The sequence below is a fragment of the Somniosus microcephalus genome, chromosome 5 (genome assembly GCF_052327205.1).
Source record: "Somniosus microcephalus isolate GS21.2 chromosome 5, FLI_Smic_1.0, whole genome shotgun sequence".
Classification (NCBI taxonomy): domain Eukaryota; kingdom Metazoa; phylum Chordata; class Chondrichthyes; order Squaliformes; family Somniosidae; genus Somniosus; species Somniosus microcephalus.
The window spans coordinates 103,531,966-103,550,104 of record NC_140991.1 but is presented as its reverse complement, the minus strand read 5'-3'; the positions used below and the strand labels follow the sequence as shown (position 1 = coordinate 103,550,104).

Below are 18,139 nucleotides of genomic sequence, written 5' to 3'. Positions count from 1 at the left end.
CTCTCTTCTACTCCAACCCTCACAGGCACTCTTTTTCATCCTCTCAATTCTGCTTGGCACTCCTCTCCAATCTAACCGAGTGAAGCTGGTACTCTTCTTCCACTCCCCTTGTTTAGGTTGGCACTCTTCCCTTCCCCTGCCCCAGTTCAGGCACACACTTTCCTTTCCCACTCTGTCCCAGTTAATACTGACACTCTTCTTCCACCCCCACTCCAATGCACCATAGGAACAGGTGTAGGCCATTCAGCCCCTCGAGCCTGTTGTGTCACTCAATGAGGTCGTGGCAGATCTGCGACCTAACTCCATATACCTGCCTTTGGCCCATATCCCTTAATACCTTTGGTTAACAAAAGGCTATCAATCTCAGATTTAAAATTAACAATTGATCTAGCATCAATTGCCGTTTGCGGAAGAGAGTTCCAAACTTCTACCATCCTTTGTGTGTAGAAGTGTTTTCTCATTTCACTGCTGAAAGGTTTAGCTCTCATTTTTAGACTATGCCCCCTAGTCCTAGATTCACACCTTCTCTCACACAAATTACTGCAACCCAGTTTCTGTCACTTTCCTCTCTCCTTCATTGCCATATATTTCCCCCTCTCATTGCCATATATTTCCCTTTCATCTATTTCATTGCACTTCATGACTGTTCATTTTCCCCATCACTCTCTTCATTGCCATCCATTTCCCCATTTAAAAAAACCTTGCATTTATATAGAGCCTTTTACGACCATTGGACATCCCAAAGTGTTTACAGCCAATGAAGGCCTTTTTGAAGTGGAGTCACTGTTGTAATGTAAGAAACACAGCAGCCAATTTGCACACAGCAAGCTCCCACAAACAGCAATGTGATAATGACCAGATAAACTGTTCTTGTTATGTTGATTGAGGGATAATTGGCCAGGACACCGGGGATAACTCCCCTGCTCTTCTTCGAAATAGTGCCATGGGCTCTTTTACGTCCACCTTAGAGGGCAGATGGGACCTCAGTTTAACGTCTTTTCCAAAAGACGGCATCTCCAACAGTGCAGCATTCCCTCAGTACTGCACTGGCGTGTCAGCCTAGATTTTCACCATCCACTGAGTAAGATACTACCAGACTGGGTTTACTAAATAGAGTCAGGCTCGGTTTAGTGAGCCTATGCTGAGTTAGCTCGTGTGGATTAACTAGAGGAGCGGAGCAGCTCCATCTTTGGTGATAGTCGACCGGTCGGTGCGGCGGGCACGAGCGCGGGTCGGGTCAAGGGGGCGCGCATGGAGTGGGTGAGGCTTGCTAGGCGCGTGATCGTGCGCGGAGTGGGCGGAGCTAGCTCGGCGCGGGGTTGGGGTGGGCGGGGCTTGCTCGGCGCGGGGTTGGGAGTGGGCGGGGCTTACTCGGCGCGCGCCCCCGCGAGGGGTGTGACGATGAGAATAATTCCAGGTTCACCGCCGCGCCCGTTCGGCGATATGAGAGCCGAGTGAGCAGGTCCCGCTCCAGCCCCCAGCCCCCCCGTACGGGGAGTGAGCAGGTTCCGCAGCCGCGATGGTCGGGAGCCCCAGGCCGAGCTCGGCGGTCACCTGTCTGATTCTGCTGCTGTTTGAGGTGAGGTGCAGCGCTTTAGAGCGAGAGACTGGAGAATGTCAATAAACACGGGCCGGGGCATCACTAACGGGTCGCTTTTAAATGGAGCGACCGTTAACCTAGGAAAGCCGAGCCGGGAGTGGTCGGTGCCGGGGCGGTGGCGGTAGTTCTCCCTGCTCTGGGCGGATTGAGCCGCTTTAACCTCCGCCCCCCGTCGCCTAACAGGCGGGGGAAGCGCTGCCCGCTTGTATTTGAACCAAGCTGCGGTGGTCCTTGTCCGAGACCACCGGCTCCGGTAGATACCGGTTTTTCAGCATCCATCTCCTCCTCTATTTCCCACGTGTAAAGGGTATTTGTTATGTGAAGTCCGTAGGTATGGAAAGAGTGCTAGTGATGCGATCGTGCCATCATCAGCTTTTATAAATTCTGCAAGTTGGAGTCAAAATTTACTCTTTTTTGAATCGTGGAAGTTGCAGCATTTCTGTCGTGACCAATATGCAGAGTTTGCGGTACAGGCAGTTCCAGAAACACAGTCTATGTGGAAACACTCCAATGAAGTCATAAACCATTGAAATTTCTGATGAGTCTTGGATCTTCTCAACAACTTACCCTATAATCAGTTTGCATAATTAAAGAGTTAACAAGTTATGTTGGGCTTATTCTGGAGCTTACTGTTGAAACCCATAACCCTCCACCCTTTTAAAATAATGTCCTCACTAGTGGAGAAAAAAAAATACTGATATACCTAGCTGTGGTTGACCTTGGGTTGTAGGTACAAACTTTGGATTGTATACACTCCCTTTCTCCACACCTCTAGGGAGGTCCCTGGTGCACGAATGCTTGGAAAGTTTTTAATTTTTCTGTTTAATCAAAATGCAACATTTTGGTTAATTTAAACAGATTTTTAAATTTACTACCACCACAGCTGGGATCACTTAATAGAACACAGATTGGGAATTGAACCTGAGGCCTTTCTAGTTGGTATGGGTCAGATACTTGCTGCTTTAATCAGTTGAGCCATCAGGTAGCATTAAAACTATATTTTCATAAATGGATGGCTACATTTAAAAAGTTTTTTAAAATCCTTATCTTGAGAATACCTCAAATAAGAGGAAATATGCTAAGACAGCTTATTTCAGTGGGAGCAGTGGTAGGAGCCCTATAGTTTGTTGCAGCGTCTCATGGTTAGTAAAGGGAAAATCGGCATGGTTCTTGCTCCTGGTCGCTGTTTGTGCAGGATCAGACTGGCAACAATGGGCTCCATAGATAAGCTTCTGTGAATCACACATGAATAATGCCCATTTGAATAAGATACCAGAGGGTGACCAGTACCCATGGAATAATACCTCAGCAAGGGAGTTAATATCTTTGGGAGTGGAGGAAAATAGAATTTTACAGAGGAGGAAAAAAATATTTTAAACTAGTAGTGATCTTCTGATATAGAGGGCAACAATAACAAGTTGTTGACTGCAGTGTTGTTTTAGACCAACGGTTAATTTTTAAGAAAAAATATTTGTTCTTGGAATGTGGCTGATGCTGGCAAGGCTGGACTTGCTGCCCTGCTAAAGTGATGTTGGACCGCTGCCTTGAACTGCTGTGGTCCTTGTAGTGTAAGTGCTCCCACAACGGTGTACCTAGGGAATTCCAGAACATTGACGCAGCGATAATGAAGAAACTGTGATGTATGCCTAAGTCAGGATGGTGTGACTTGGAGGTGATGGAGTTTTCACAACATTGCTGCATTTTACCTTGGTGGTAAAGTTGCATTTTAACTTCTTGGTGGTAAAGTAAGGTGTTGTTGAAGTAACTTTAGTGAGTTTATGGAGAGCATCCCATAGATGATATATACCTTGCAGTACCCCAGTGATCAAGGGGTGGATATTGATTAGATTGCAGGGCCTCTGATCAAATAAACTGCTTTGCCCTGAATTGTGTTGAGCTTTTTGAGTTTTGTTGTAGGTGCACCAATACAAGTTTGTGGTACTTCTGACTTCAGCCTTGTAGCGAGGCTTTAAGAAGTCAGGAGGTGAGCCACTTGACGCAAAGTACTCGGCCTCTGCTCTTATAGGCAGGGTGCTGCTATGGCTTTTGGTCAAAAGTGACCTCTAAGATGTTGAAACGACAACAGAAAATGCTGGAAACACTCGGCAGGTCAGGCAGCATCGTGGAGAGAGAAACAGTTAACGTTTCAGGTCAATGACCCTTTGTCAGAACTGGAAAAAGTTGGAGAATTAACAGGTTTTTAAGCAAGTGTGGGGCAGGGAAAGGGAGGAGGGGAGGAAAGAACAAAGGGAAGGTCTGTGATAGGATGGAAGGCAGGAGAGATTGACAAAAGGGATGATGGTGCAAGGCAAAAGGAGATGGTAATGCGCTAAGTTAAGAAACAAAAGATGACTCTAGATGGGGTATAACTGGCACTAGCAGAATCAACAGCTGCCATGAGGGGAAAAGAAAACATGTGGGCAGAGGTTATAGTCTGAAATCATTGAACTCGATGTTGAGTCCAGAAGGCTGTAAAGTGTCTAATTGAAAGATGAGGTGCTGTTCCTCGAGCTTACATTGAGCTTCGTTGGAACAGTGCAAGAGGCTGAGGACTGGGAGATCAGAGTGGGATTGGAGCGGAGAATTAAAATGAGGTGTGACCGGAAGCTCAGGGTCACGCTTATGGACTGAGTGGAGCTGTTCCGCAAAGTGGTCACCCAATCTGCGTTTGGTCTTCCCAATGTAGAGGAGACCGCATCGTGAGCAGCGAATACAGTATACTAAATTGCAAGAAGTACAAGTAAATCGCTGTTTCACCTGGAAGGAGTGTTTGGGGCCCTGGAAAGTGGGAAGGGAGGAGGTAAAAGGGCAGGTGTTGCATCTCCTCCGCTTGCACGGGAAGGGGTAGGGGTGAGAGCAGAAGTTGGGGAAATGGAGCGGACACGGTCGAGGGCCATGTCAACCATGGTAAGAGGGGAATCCTCAGTTGAGGAAAAAGGAAGACATAAGATGATGATGGTGGGGACTGCAATGATGGTGCCATTGAAGGTCAGGGGGAAGTGGATGGGTTTCCTCTTGTTAAAGATGGCTATTGATTGGCAGTTGTGTGGTGTGAATGTTACCTACCATTTGTCAGCCCAAGCTGGATGATTTTCCAGAATGATACTGGAGCTTAGAGCGTTAAATTATGAGGACAGGTTGCTTAAATGTGGCATGTATTCCATTGAGTATAGAAGACAGAGGTGATTGAGGTTTTTAAAATATTGAAAGGTTTCAATAGGATAGAGACAGAGAAACTATTACCTCTAGTGGGGGAATCAAGAACAACGTAACTTAATCTTAAAATTAGAGCTAGGCCACTCAGGAGTGAAGTCAGGAAGCACTTTTCCCCCCCACATAAATGGCAGAAACCTGGATCTCTCTTCCCAAAAAGGCTGTGGATACTAGGACAATTGGAGCTTTCAGGAGTGAGATATATAGATTTTTGTTAGGTAAGGGTATCAAAGGATAAAGAGCAAAGCCTGGAAAATGGAGTTGAAGTGCAGATCAGCCATGATCTATTTGAATGGCAGAACACAGCCGAGGAGCTGAATGGCCTACTCCTGATCGTTCTGTTCCCAGTACTGCTGTACGCTGTCATGGACTTCATTATTGGATGAGTTGTGAATGGAGTTGAACTCTAGAATCATTAGTGAACAGTTCCAATCCCAACCTTGTGATGAACGCAAGGTCATTGATAAAGCAGCTGAAGATGGTGGGGCCAAGGAGGAAACTCCTGTGCAATGACTGGAGCTGTAGTTAGTGACCTCCAGTAACTATGACCCTCTTCCTTTGTGTTAGATATGATTCCAACCGTTGGAGTTTTGCCGTTGATCGTCTGTGACCTCAATTTTGCTAGGGTTCCTTGGTGCCATACTTGGTCGAATGTTGCCTTGATGGCACACCTCTCCTTTGGCTTTTGGCTCTTGTATTCATATCTGAATCAATGCTGTGATGAGATCTGGAGTCGAGTGCTGCTGGTGGAACCCAAACTGAGCACTGGAGAGCAGGTTTGTCACAAGTAGGTGTTGTGTACTCTTTTTGTTGATGAATCCTTCCATCACTTTATTGATTAGTGGGAGGAGCTGTTTGGACTGGTTAGGTTTGTCCTTTTTTTGTGGATAGGACATATCTGAGCAATCTTCCACATTGTTTGGTAGATACCAATGTCATAGCAGTATTGGAACAGCTTAGTGGCTAGGTGTAGTCTGCAGGTCTTCAGCACTACAGCTAGGAGGTTGCAGGGCCCATAACCTTTGCTGTCCAATGCATTCAGCCACTTATCAATGTCACATAGTGAACCCAATTAGCTCAATACTGATATCTAGGATGCTGGAAATCTTGGGGGGAAAAAACTACGTTGGCTCATCTATTTGGCACTTTTGGCTGAAAATATTTGCAAATACTTTAGTCTGTAGTTGTAAAAGCATGGCTCGGTGATCTGCTTGCAGTACTAAGATGATCTGAGTTCTCCTGATATCTCTGCTGGTTAAACCAGTGAGTTGTTCAGGCATACAAAGCAGGAAGGGCCCAGTTGGACTGATCTCAGCCAGAATGGCAGTGGAAAAGCTACAATTGGCCTCAACACCTCTGGGTTAGGGAGGGAATAATTGGCAAGGTTCCTGCTTCTGACAGCTATCTAGTAACTCGTGATGGCAGTGCATGTGATGTCCCCTGTGGCTTAATAACATACTGCAATTCACTGTCTAGGACCTCACATGGAACATTGGCCACTTGGATAATGTACTATGGAATTGTCCCCACAAGGAATCAGAGTCTTCAAGGGATCAGGATGGCAGGGTAGATAATGGGCAGAAAAAGTAGGGGAATGGGGAAAATAATAGGCTGTCTGTAATTTGAGTTTTTCAATGGCAATGTAAGGACGAATTACTTACTGAAGTGACTTTGATGAAGATCTTATTATCTTCAGACAATGGCACTTGGAAAAAATATTAGGTTAATAAATGAGAGCCAGCATGATTTGTTAAAAGTAAATCATGTTTGACTAAATTAATTGATTGAGTTCTTTGAAGTAACAGAGAGGGTTAATGAGGGTGGCGCAGTTGATGTGTATATGGACTTCAAAAGGCGTTTGACAAAGTACCACATAATAGACTTGTTAGCAAAATTGAAGCCCATGAGATTAAAGGGACAGTGGCAGCGTGGATACAAAATTGGTTAAGGGATAGAAAGCAGAGTAGTGGTGAACGGTTGATTTTCAGACTAGAAAGAAGTGTGCAGGTGTTGGGGCCACTGCCCTTTGATATATATTAATGACCTGGACTTTGGTATACAGGGCATAATTTCAAAGTTTGCAGATGACACGAAACTCATGTCGTAAACAGTGAGGAGGATAGTAATAGACTCCAAGAGGATATGGGCAGACACATGGCAGATGAAATTTAATGAGCAGAGAAATGTGATCTGGAATGCATTGCCTGAAAGGGTGGTGGAAGCAGATACGATAACTTTCAAAAGGGAATTTGATAAATACTTAAAGGGGAAATGTTTGCTGGGGGCAAGAGCAGGATGGAGCGAATGGCCTCCTGTGCTGTATGATTCTTGGTGATTCTATGCAGCCATAGCCTTATGACAGATAGCCAAGTGAGGAAAGTCACCTATTTATCAAGGATAAGGGAAATTTCGTAACATTGGTGCTTGATTAAAGATGAGCCGTTGGGTGTTTTGTAAGCTTATCAGCAACTCTTTAAAGAGTTGCTTTTATTTTTTTCTCAGAATTTGCAACCTCTTATCGGAAATGCATTAAGTAAATCAAATATGAATAACTCTGGTCCTACTAGAATGAGCTGCTTTGTTTTCTACTGTAGTTGTAAAATTTTGACTTAAGTAAGCTCAGAGTACATTTTCTGCTTCTGGCAGGAGCCATACCTGTTGGAAATGTGCATTGGAAAATAACGTGGGCTCAGCCTGGATCAAATATCAAGGGCTGTGCCTGCCATGATTTTCCACTATGCGTTCTGGTGAGCAAGGTTCCACACGCCTACTGGTCTAGTGTTGGAGCATTCATTGGGCTATGGGAAATTTGTGACTTGTTCAAAGATACCCCAGTGCTATTTCTCCAGGCATTCATGTTGCGATGCACCTCTTGCAGCAGTGCAAAACATTTTCCCTGTTGGCTTGTATTGATGCTGTGGGGAAGATTTCCACTGCACTGTGTAGCAAAATCATAACATGCTATTTATAAGTAGATTTACGATTTTGTTAGTGCAACAAAGGAAATCTTCCACAGTTTAACTGCTGAAGTAATTTAAATTCAGCATTTTTCTTCTGGTTTGAGACCATATGGAGTATATACACAACCAATGCAAAGCCAAATTTTGGAATATTTTAGGCAGTCCACTTAACTTTTTAATAGTAAACTTTACGATAACTGTAGTTTAAGAGGAAGGCACTCTCGATCCACTTTAATTTATCCCCCTCCTAATTTCAACTCCATCTGCAGCAGTGTGCTAGGGGATTGCTAGCGACCTGGTAGGGACCTAATGAAAAATTACATGTTGGCATTGGAAGTATACTGGTTGTTGTCAGCTTCTGACAATCTGAAACTTGAACTGTGCAGATTTGAAGCAAGTAACTTTGTTGTGATACCGCTGAACTGTGGAGCAAGATAAATAGTGTGCAAGAGTGTGGAAAATAACCGATATCTGGATTTGAATTGCAAGACTGTAATTTGAGGCATTCAGATGTCGTCATTACGTGAGGTGAGATTGACCTTTTTGTCAGCTTTGCTTTTTATAATTTAAACTACAGTATTTCAATTGAATACAGAGTGGCAAAGTTTTTTGTTGCTTTTCATGTTAGTGGCCGTCATTAGACGGGGTCTACTTGTCCTTGAAGCATGATGACATTCACAAAAAACTATTAATGTCTTGTGACATGTCTACTGCAAGTTTATCAAGAAATAATCTACCAGAATAAGGTACCAGAAAATTCTGTTTGTATTTAAATGTTCTAGTCACAGCTCCATGTGGCAGCTGTTAATAAACCTAGTTGAAAATGTCATATCTTCAAGTCTTGTCACTTTACTACCTATTGCTGTTGTATTATGTTATTATGGCAGTCTGTATCCACGTATTAAAAATCTTGGTGTGTAATGGTTGTGATGGCAGTGGTGATTGTTTGTTTAAAATATCAATATTTGGTTTACAGTACTGCTGTTTATTTAAAAAAAAAGACTGGTAAAAGACGGTCACTAACTCCTGCTTGCTGCTAGAATAACAGTGAACTGTGGCAGTTACTGAGGTGGATGATTTGTTGATGCAGCCATTCTCCTTGTACGTGAATGTATGAGTCTGTCATGTATAAACACATGAAAATGACGTGTGCAGTATCTGGACAATACATACTTCCAAATGTATGTTAGTGCACTGTACAAGCAATATGGTATGCAAAGTGGAAATCTTAGGCCAATGTTGCAGTATTTTAACTTCCTGCAACCATTCTCCACAGGGAAACTTCCCTTTCCCTCCCAGTGAGTAAAAACCTGCCAAATGTAAATACATAGAGAAAATAAAGTGGGGAGAGTTTCTGCCACGAGTGGGTGGCAAAACTGTTACATGGAGTAAAATGAGTGTTCATGTGTTCACACAGAAAAAGAGAAAAACAGTCTGTGCCACCACTGCAGGATGTGGGGGTGGGGGGGGGCGGCAAAGCATTTTTTGAAAATCAAAATGCAGGAAAGAAAAAGATTTATATTGACTTTTATCCTGAGGGTAGGAAAGTTTAACAGAAGTGTTTTTAAATTTGTTTAATGTAATTTTAAAATATTATCCTCATTTGAGGGTAGTGTTCTTAAATGCAATTAAAACAATTATTTTTATATTAAAAATAATTAAGGAATCAATTCCTAATCCAGCTAGTCCTGGCTAAATTAGAATGACAGACATGATGGTGAGCCTATTAGGTGTCTCTGGCAGGAATTTGCATTTGTAGCCTCTTCACACGGGAAAATGGCCTTGATGGAATTGCAAGGCTATTTCTCCCCTAATTAATTATTTTTGAAAAATGCACATTTTTATTGGATAGTTTGTTAACATAATGTAGTTTTACAAATCTGTTTTGTGCTAGATGCAATCAAAGAAAGTGGCCAGAGAAACATGCAGCCAACTGGTTTAGGATGTCCCAGTAAGCAGCCTGTGCAAGATATTCAAGTTGTTGCAAAACAAAACCACGTTCTTTGTCCTTTGTCACTACTGATAGAATTCAAACATTGGTGATTAACAATGCCAAGATAACACATCTTTTAAACACACGTTGAAGAACAAACAGTATGTGACTAGCATGGATACTTCCTATTGATATTTCTATTTTTTAAAAAACCTCCTGCTTTTATTCAGCTCTGCCATTTTGGAATTTTCAAAACGGCTGCAATAAGACTGATTACAGAGTTAAAGTGAGTACTTCTGGCTGGATATTCAAATTGAACTAAATAGGACTTGTATGAATAGCAATGATTCAGTCTCTGGTAGGCATACCATATGTGCACAGTATTCACACTGGGCTTGAATTATCACTAATGTGCTCCCAATGACCATTGGTTGGTATGCTAGAGCTTTTGCAGCCCTAACGAGCCAGAGGCATACTATGCAGCTGCCATTTTGGGCAAGGGAGATTTTAGTGTATTCACTTTAGAAGTTATTCAGATACCACATAGTTTACAAAACAATATTTGAGCAAAGAATCAGTACACCGCTGCCAGATATTGATGATACAAAGATGGGAGGGAAAGTAGTGAGTGAGGAGGACATAAAAAACCTGCAAAGGGACATAGACAGGCTAAGTAAGTGGGCAGAGATTTGGCAGATGGAATACAATACTGGAAAGTGTGAGGTTATGCACTTTGGCAGGAAAAATCATAGAGCAAGCTATTATCTTAATGGCAAGAAACTGGAAAGTACTGCAGTACAAAGGGATCTGGGGGTCTTGGTGCACGAAACTCAAAGTTAGTATGCAGGTGCAGCAGGTGATCAAGAAGGCCAATGGAATGTTGGCTTTTATTGCTAGGGGGATAGAATATAAAAACAGGGAAGTATTGCTGCAGTTATACAAGGTATTGGTGAGACAGCACCTGGAATACTGCATACAGTTTTGGTGTCCATACTTAAGAAAAGACATACTTGCTCTCGAGGCAGTACAAAGAAGGTTCACTCGGTTAATCCCGGGGATGAGGGGGTGGACATATGAGGAGAGGTTGAGTAGATTGGGACTCTACTCATTGGAGTTCAGAAGAATGAGAGGCGATCTTATTGAAACATATAAGATTGTGAAGGGGCTTGATCGGGTGGATGCGGTGATGTTCCCAATGATGAGTGAAACTAGAACTAGGGGGCATAATCTTAGAATAAGGGGCTGCTCTTTCAAAACTCAGATGAGGAGAAACTTCTTCACTCAGAGGGTAGTAGGTCTGTGGAATTTGCTGCCCCAGAAAGCTGTGGAAGCTACATCGTTAAATAAATTTAAAACAGAAATAGACAGTTTCCTAGAAGTAAAAGGAATTAGGGGTTACGAGGAGCGGACAAGAAATTGGACATGAGTCTAGGTTCGGATCGGTCATGGCCCTGTGGGTAACGGAGCGGGCCCAGGGGCCGTGTAGCCTGATTCTGCTCCTAATTCTTGTGTTCTAATTCTGTTAGATTTCAGGAGATGGTTCTATTCACAGGGATTAGTGGAGACCTCGGGAACAGGCTGCCAGCTAGGAGTCCTTTTAAGAGTAAATTGGGCATGTTCCTGGCTGAGGTGGAGATCATCTTTTACAGAAGGTAAGTACTGCAGGAAATACAGGGACAGAGTGATCTCCTGGACGAGTTTCGATCGCCTAGATGGGTCAGAGAGGAATTTCCCAGATTTTTTCTCCCAAATTGGCCATTGGGTTTTTATCTGGTTTTTCGCCTCTCCCGGGAGATCACATGGGTTCGGGTGGGATGGAGAGTGGAAGTAGATTTGAGGTTAGGATCAGATCAGCCATGATCTTATTGAATGGCGGAGCAGGCTCGAGGGGCCGATTGGCCTGCTCCTATTTCTTATGTTCTTACACGAGGGGAGGGGGGGGGGGGGTGGTGGGTGGGTGGAGTTGGCAGATTCATTATCACTGCTGTGTCCTGTTTATTTAAATCTAGCCTGTAGTAGTAGTCCTTTAATCAAAATAAGTTCTCTTGACACTTGCTAATTTGGAATTTAGCTTTTCAAAATGTGTCTGTGAATCAGACCTGCTGCATTATATCTGTTGCCATTTTGTTTTAAAATACCAAAACCATTGTATTTTAAGTGATTTAAAATTATGAATTGAACAGCCTTACTTAAAATGTTTCCCATGCCTGGTTTGGTGGGGTGGGAGCGGCATGAGTCATTTCAAATGCACCAGTTTTTCCAAACGCTCACTAGTAGATTCTATAATAAAACACTAAATATGAGTTGTCATCTTTGTTATTAATTCTGTTCATTCATCATCTGACTTTTTAATCCAAAAGTACCTTCCGTGTAGCTCGTCTTCCCTTAGCAGGAGAAATACTGTATCTTTTAAGAGGTGAGAATGCTACTAACTGAGCCAAGGCTGAAATGTGTATCTCAGCCATGAACTGCATCAACCAATACCTTGTAGAGTAACTGACTGAAGGTATAACTAGTGTATATTTGATTTGATAGTCTTTTTACTTTAATGATTTTCTAAATATAATTTAATTATAAAATACATGTAACTTAAAACATAGCTATGGACAATGGGGTTGGGGTTTTTGATAGGCTGAGAAATGTTACCCCTTCCCCATCCTTCCTCCCTCCCTATAAACTAACTTTCTCATTCAGCCTCTGACTCATTCATTGTGCAGCAGATTAGAGATAAATGTTTAAATTTCATTAAAGATAAACAAGATGTGATTTCCCCCAATTAATTTAGCAAGTTTAGTGTGAGTAAGGCTGCAGTTTTAATCCCTGGTCTCTGCTAAATTACTTGACCTTAGCTCGGCCAGTGATAGGGACACTATATTTGACCTCCGTTCACCAGATTAGGGAGGTGACAATCAGCTAGGGTTCCTGCTTCTGATCTCGATTCAACAACTTCTGCCGGGAGTGTGTGCATGTCTGGTGACTGGTGAGAGGATTGTTTTTTTCTGTGATGCCCCTTGTGATCGAAAAGCCTGCCACACTTGCTGTCAAGACTCATACATGAATAGTAACAACCATGGAGCCACACTCCAGCAAGGAATCACTTCAAGCAGTCACTGGAGCAAGTGAACTGCGTTGCCTGTTAGTATCTCTGTCCAGTTTCTCCAAGTTTTTTTGCATTTCTACCCCTAACCCTAAATGCAGAATCAATTGTTTGAAACCACTATCCCTTTTAAATTGATACCAGGTGTGATCCCTTGTCACTGAGATAGAAATTTTAAAAAGGGCCTGAATCACAACCAGTTTGAGACCCACGGCTGTCTGGTGGTGAAATTCTTCAGTTCACTACTGGACCACTGATGGAGCGTCGTGTAATGTGCTTTATCACAAGTGACATTTCTCTTTTAGCATGTACACCTTCGTGGTGTGGTGAAGGTGAGTATCTACACTGATCATAAAGATGTTCATGGCAGAAATGTTATTGCTGTGCTGGAGGAAGCTGGGAGTGAATTACTCAAGAAATAAGAGGAAAATTTGGGAGAACCATTATAAAATCCTAGGAATTAAGCAGGGCAATTTTATAACATTTTTGACTGTCTAGACTTCCTTTGATTTCTAGTAAATTACAGTAGGACCTTATTTCCCATAGTCTTTAAACCTCAGTGCACTCATTCCAATATCCCATTACACCTCTCACTGCATTGTTGATTGTTATGAAGTATTTCAAGCGGCAAATCGCCATGATAGTAAGATTGCATGTGCCTGGAGTGATCTTAATAGCATTTCCACGTCACATGAGTATGCAGTAGAGTTTCAAACATCAGACTGCTTGCTGGATAGTGTGAAATTGTTAATGTTACTCGATGACTTTCACATAGCTCAGCCACTAGTTGGGATGTGATAATGGCAGTGTTGGCCATCCATCCAATTTTCTTTCCCTCTGAGCAAGCCTCTTCGTTTCTCTTGCTGTTGGCCCAGGCAGCCTTAAATTGGATGATGGCGAAAACCTGCGTGACTTTGCTCTGTGGCATGGTGTGTCAACGTATTATGTCACTGAGGTCAACCACCCACATTGTTAACCGAAGTTGACTAGAAATGGTACCTGTGATTACAAAATGATTCCTGCCTTTTAGGGATAATTGAGGTACTACATTTGTATGATGGTTGGGAGGAAAATTGTGGTAGGCCAACTTGTGCTCTCAGTTGAAGACTATGAACAAATCCACTGCACAATAAGTCATTAATATTCTAAGAGAGCTGGATTAACTGGTCTCATAAAAGCAAATAATATTTTAGACATTTTCACCTACAGTTATATATAATATAAAATTTGTATGGGTATGTGCTCTGTTGGAACCTGCTTTTTGAACATTCCTATGGCAATTTCAATGTTACAGTATTAACACTTATCTGCTGTGCTTACTTTTGATTGCATGTGATGCCGCTAATTGGTGTTCTACTGAGAATTCGTGTTACTGTTGCAACTAACCTGAACGGTTCCTTATCAACAGTAGTGCTTGCACATCATCAATGGCTTGCATTTGCACCCCCTTGCACAAACCTGAAGATCTGTAGTTCCTAGACATATTAACTGCAAGTACACTTTTTTTGTTTTGGATTAATTTATCTTGAATTTGAAGATAAATTTTTATTATATTAAATTAACTGGTGGCAGATCACTTTCATCTATCAGAGGTGGTGGTGTGTTGTGGCAGAAATGTGAGCAAATGGCAGCGAATCCTGTTGGACAGCAAGCTGCCATTTCAGGGCGAGTCTAGGGCTCTGGGTTCTATTCAGCATAGTTTGTGCTAAAGTGGGTTCAGCGGCTGGGCCAGTCTCTCGGCCCGGGGTGTGTGGCTGCCCCTCGGTGCCTCTCATCATTTCATGATGTAAACATACGGTCTAGGCATTTGGTGTCTGTTTTGTAGCTGTAAATCCCTTGGTAATAGGCAGTTAATATTCACATAATCTCAACAAGTAGGTCGAGCTCTCTGGGATTAATTTCAAAAAGAAATTCCTGGTCTGTAGTCCTACTCTTCAGCTTTGGATGGATAATTTAAAAAAAGATTCTGGCCACCAGAATCACATGAAAACAATGGGTAAGGCCAGGGCTAGCAAATAGAATGTGGCAGGCCCTGGCCCACTTGCAGTGAGTACAAAGGCAGAGAGTAGAGAAGAGCCAGGATGAGCCGATAGGGACTTCTTTCTTTAAACTCTAATGACCCATTCTCTCTTTTTCTCTTTTAATAACCTCCATTTGTTCCCTGTGTCTCTGTTTAATTATTAATGGCCTCTTTCTCGTTCGCTCGCTCTCTCTCGTGTCCTTGTTCTGTCTCACTCGCTTCTGTCTAATAGCCCCCCCCTTTTTTTTCTTTTTGTTACCCCAGCTATTTTTAATTTAGTGGCCCAATACTCACCTTTTTCTCATGCTTTCATATTAATATCCAATTCTCTAATTTTCTCAAACCTCTTTTAATTACCTCATTCTGCTTTTTCCTTTCTTACCAAGCTCCCTCTCTTCTGTTTTAACATAGAAGATAGGAGTAGGCCATTCGGCCCCTCGAGCCTGCTCCGCCATTCAATGAGATCATGGCTGATCATCCAAATTCAGTACCCTGTTCCTGCCTTCTTCCCATATCTCTTGATCCCTTTAGCCTTAAGAAATATATCCAACTCCTTCTTGAATATATTTAATGAATTGGCCTCTACGACCTTCTGTGGTAGAGAATTCCACAGGTTCACCACTCTCTGGGTGAAGAAATTCCTCATCATCTCTGTCCTAAATGGCTTACCCCTTATCCTTAGACTGTGACCGTTGGACTCCCCGACCATCGGGAACATCCTTCCCGCATCTAGTCTGTCCAGTCCTTTTAGAATTTTATAAGTTTCAATGAGATCCCCTCTTATTCTTCTAAACTCCAGCGAGTATAAGCCCAATTGACCCAATCTCCTCATACGTCATTCCTGCCATCCCAGGTATCAGCCTGGTGAATCTTCGCTGCACTCCCTCCATGGCAAGAACATCTTTCCTCAGATAAGGCGACCAAAACTGCACACAATACTCCAGATGTGGTCTCACCAAGGCCCTGTACAACTGCAGCAAGACATCCTTGTTCCTGTACTCAAACCCTCTCGCTACGAAGGCCAACATACCATTTGCCTTCTTAACCGCCTGCTGCACCTGCATGCTTACCTTCAGCGACTGGTGCACAAGGACACCCAGGTCACGTTGCACTTCCCCTTCTCCCAATCTATTGCCATTCAGATAATCTGCCTTCCTGTTTTTGACACCAAAGTGGATAACCTCGCATTTATCCACATTATACTACATCTGCCCAATCACCCAACCTGCCCAAATCGTCCTGGAGTTTCTCGGCATCCTCCTCACAGCACACACACCCACCCAGCTTTGTGTCGTCTGCAAACTTGGAGATATTACATCTAGTTCCCTCATCTAGATCATTAATATATATTGTGACTAGCTGGGGTCCAAGGACCGATCCCTGTGGTACCCCTCTAGTTACTGCCTGCCACTTGGAAAAAGAATCGTTTATTCCAGCTCTTTGCTTTCTGTCTGCCAACCAGTTCTCTATCCAAGTCAATACCTTGCCCCCAATCCCATGTGCCTTAACTTTACATGCTAATCTCTTACGTGGGACCTTATCGAATGTCTTTTGAAAGTCCAAATACACCACATCCACTGGTTCTCCCTTATCTATTTTACCAGTTACATCCTCAAAAAATTCCAGTAGATTAGTCAAGTACGATTTACCCTTTGTAAATCCATGTTGACTTTGTCCGATCCGGTAACTGTTTTCCAAGTGCTCTGCTATTACATCTTTTATAATGGACTCTAGCATTTTCCCCACTACCGATGTCAGGCTTACCGGTCTGTAATTCCCCGTTTTCTCTCTACCACCTTTTTTGAATAGTGGGGTAACATTAGCTACCCTCCAATCCATGGGTACTGTTCCAGAGTCTATTGAATTTTGGAAGATGACCAGCAATGCATCTACTATTTCTAGGGCCACTTCCTTAAGTACCCTAGGATGTAGATTATCAGGCCCTGAGGATTTATCCGCCTTCAAACCCGTCAATTTCCCTAACACCATTTCCCTACAAATACTGATTTCTTTCAGTTCCTCCCTTTCATTAGACCCTATGTTCCCCGACATCTCTGGGAGGTTATTTGTGTCCTCCTTTGTGAAGACAGAACCAAAGTATGTATTTAATAGGTCTGTCATTTCTTTGTTCCCCATTATAAATTCCCCTGATTGTGACTGCAAGGGACCTACGCTTGACTTCACCAATCTTTTTCTCTTCACATATCTATAAAAGCTTTTACAATCAGTTTTTATGTTCCCTGAAAGCTTACTCTCATACTCTATTTTCCCCTTCTTAATTAATCCCTTTGTCCTCCTTTGCTGAATCCTAAACTGCTCCCAATCCTCAGGTTTACTGCTTTTTCTGGCCAATTTATATGTCCTCTCCTTGGATCTTATCAGATCCTAGGTTTTCCTAGGCTTTCTCTTTATTTTTAATAACTTGATTCTTCTCTGTTTCCCACACATATGCTCTTTTATTATTGGCCCCATTGTGTTTTTTCCTCCCTGCTCGCTTTTAAAACTACGTTCTGCTTGGTAAAACTTTAATCAAGCAGCAAGAGATTATTAAAAGAACTGTTCTGATAAAAACCCACATTCGTTTCAAACAGTGTAACATCTAACTCGCTGTGAGCAATGCCACAGGAGATCTGCGCGCTTTTCCAACTATCTGCATGTCTGTTCAAGCTCAGCCAATTAGTAATCTCTGTGCACTACTTATGTTGATTTTTAAAATAGTACCAAGCAGCTACACAATTATTGCAACCACCATTAAATATTGTTTAAAACAAACAAAAAACAAATTCACTTAACATGTGCTGTAGATCCTAATGTGGACTGCGGGAGGGGAAACTGGCAGTTTCCTTGCTTGAAGCATGCTTTCCAACTGCGTGAGGTATAGTTGCTTTGCTATAGTTGGTATGTGATATAACAAAAAATATTTGTTTTCAAAAATGGCACATTGACCATAAAAATTTGACATTACTATTTAATGTTATAACCATTACCTAACACTACCCTAAATGGTAGCCTATTAATGAGAAACAACACGTGGAAATTAATTTTCAAGGGTCTAGTCAAAGATTTTAAGTTACACAGTACAATATCTTAAAAATAAGACTATCACTGTGTATGCAGCCAATCAGAAGTGTCAATTCCCAGAATCCTTTAGTACCCTTTGCTGGCATGGAAGCCGCGACCAAGCTGAGTCAAGCGCAATGTGTAAGCACATGTCAAACCATTTAGGCATACAGGAAACTTTTTTTTATCCGGCACGGACGGGACCGACGTGGTGCCGGCTCATCAAAAATTCCGGATAACCGAACGCTATAGTAAA

General features: G+C 42.5%; 1 protein-coding gene across 2 annotated transcripts in view; it reads left to right on the top strand.

Moving 5' to 3' along the window:
- Positions 1 to 1,384: 1,384 nt before the first annotated feature.
- The window catches only part of vopp1b (VOPP1 WW domain binding protein b), a 79,540-nt gene continuing 62,785 nt past the window's right edge, over positions 1,385 to 18,139 (top strand). Inside the window, exon 1 of one of the 2 annotated variants that reach the window (XM_085988059.1) lies at positions 1,385 to 1,579. In XM_085988059.1, coding sequence (XP_085844185.1) covers positions 1,520 to 1,579 — 60 coding nt within the window. In that variant the 5' untranslated portion in view covers positions 1,385 to 1,519. Of the gene's footprint in view, positions 1,580 to 8,268; positions 8,302 to 18,139 lie in introns of those variants that run through there. The other variant, XM_085988060.1, reaches the window with a different exon arrangement.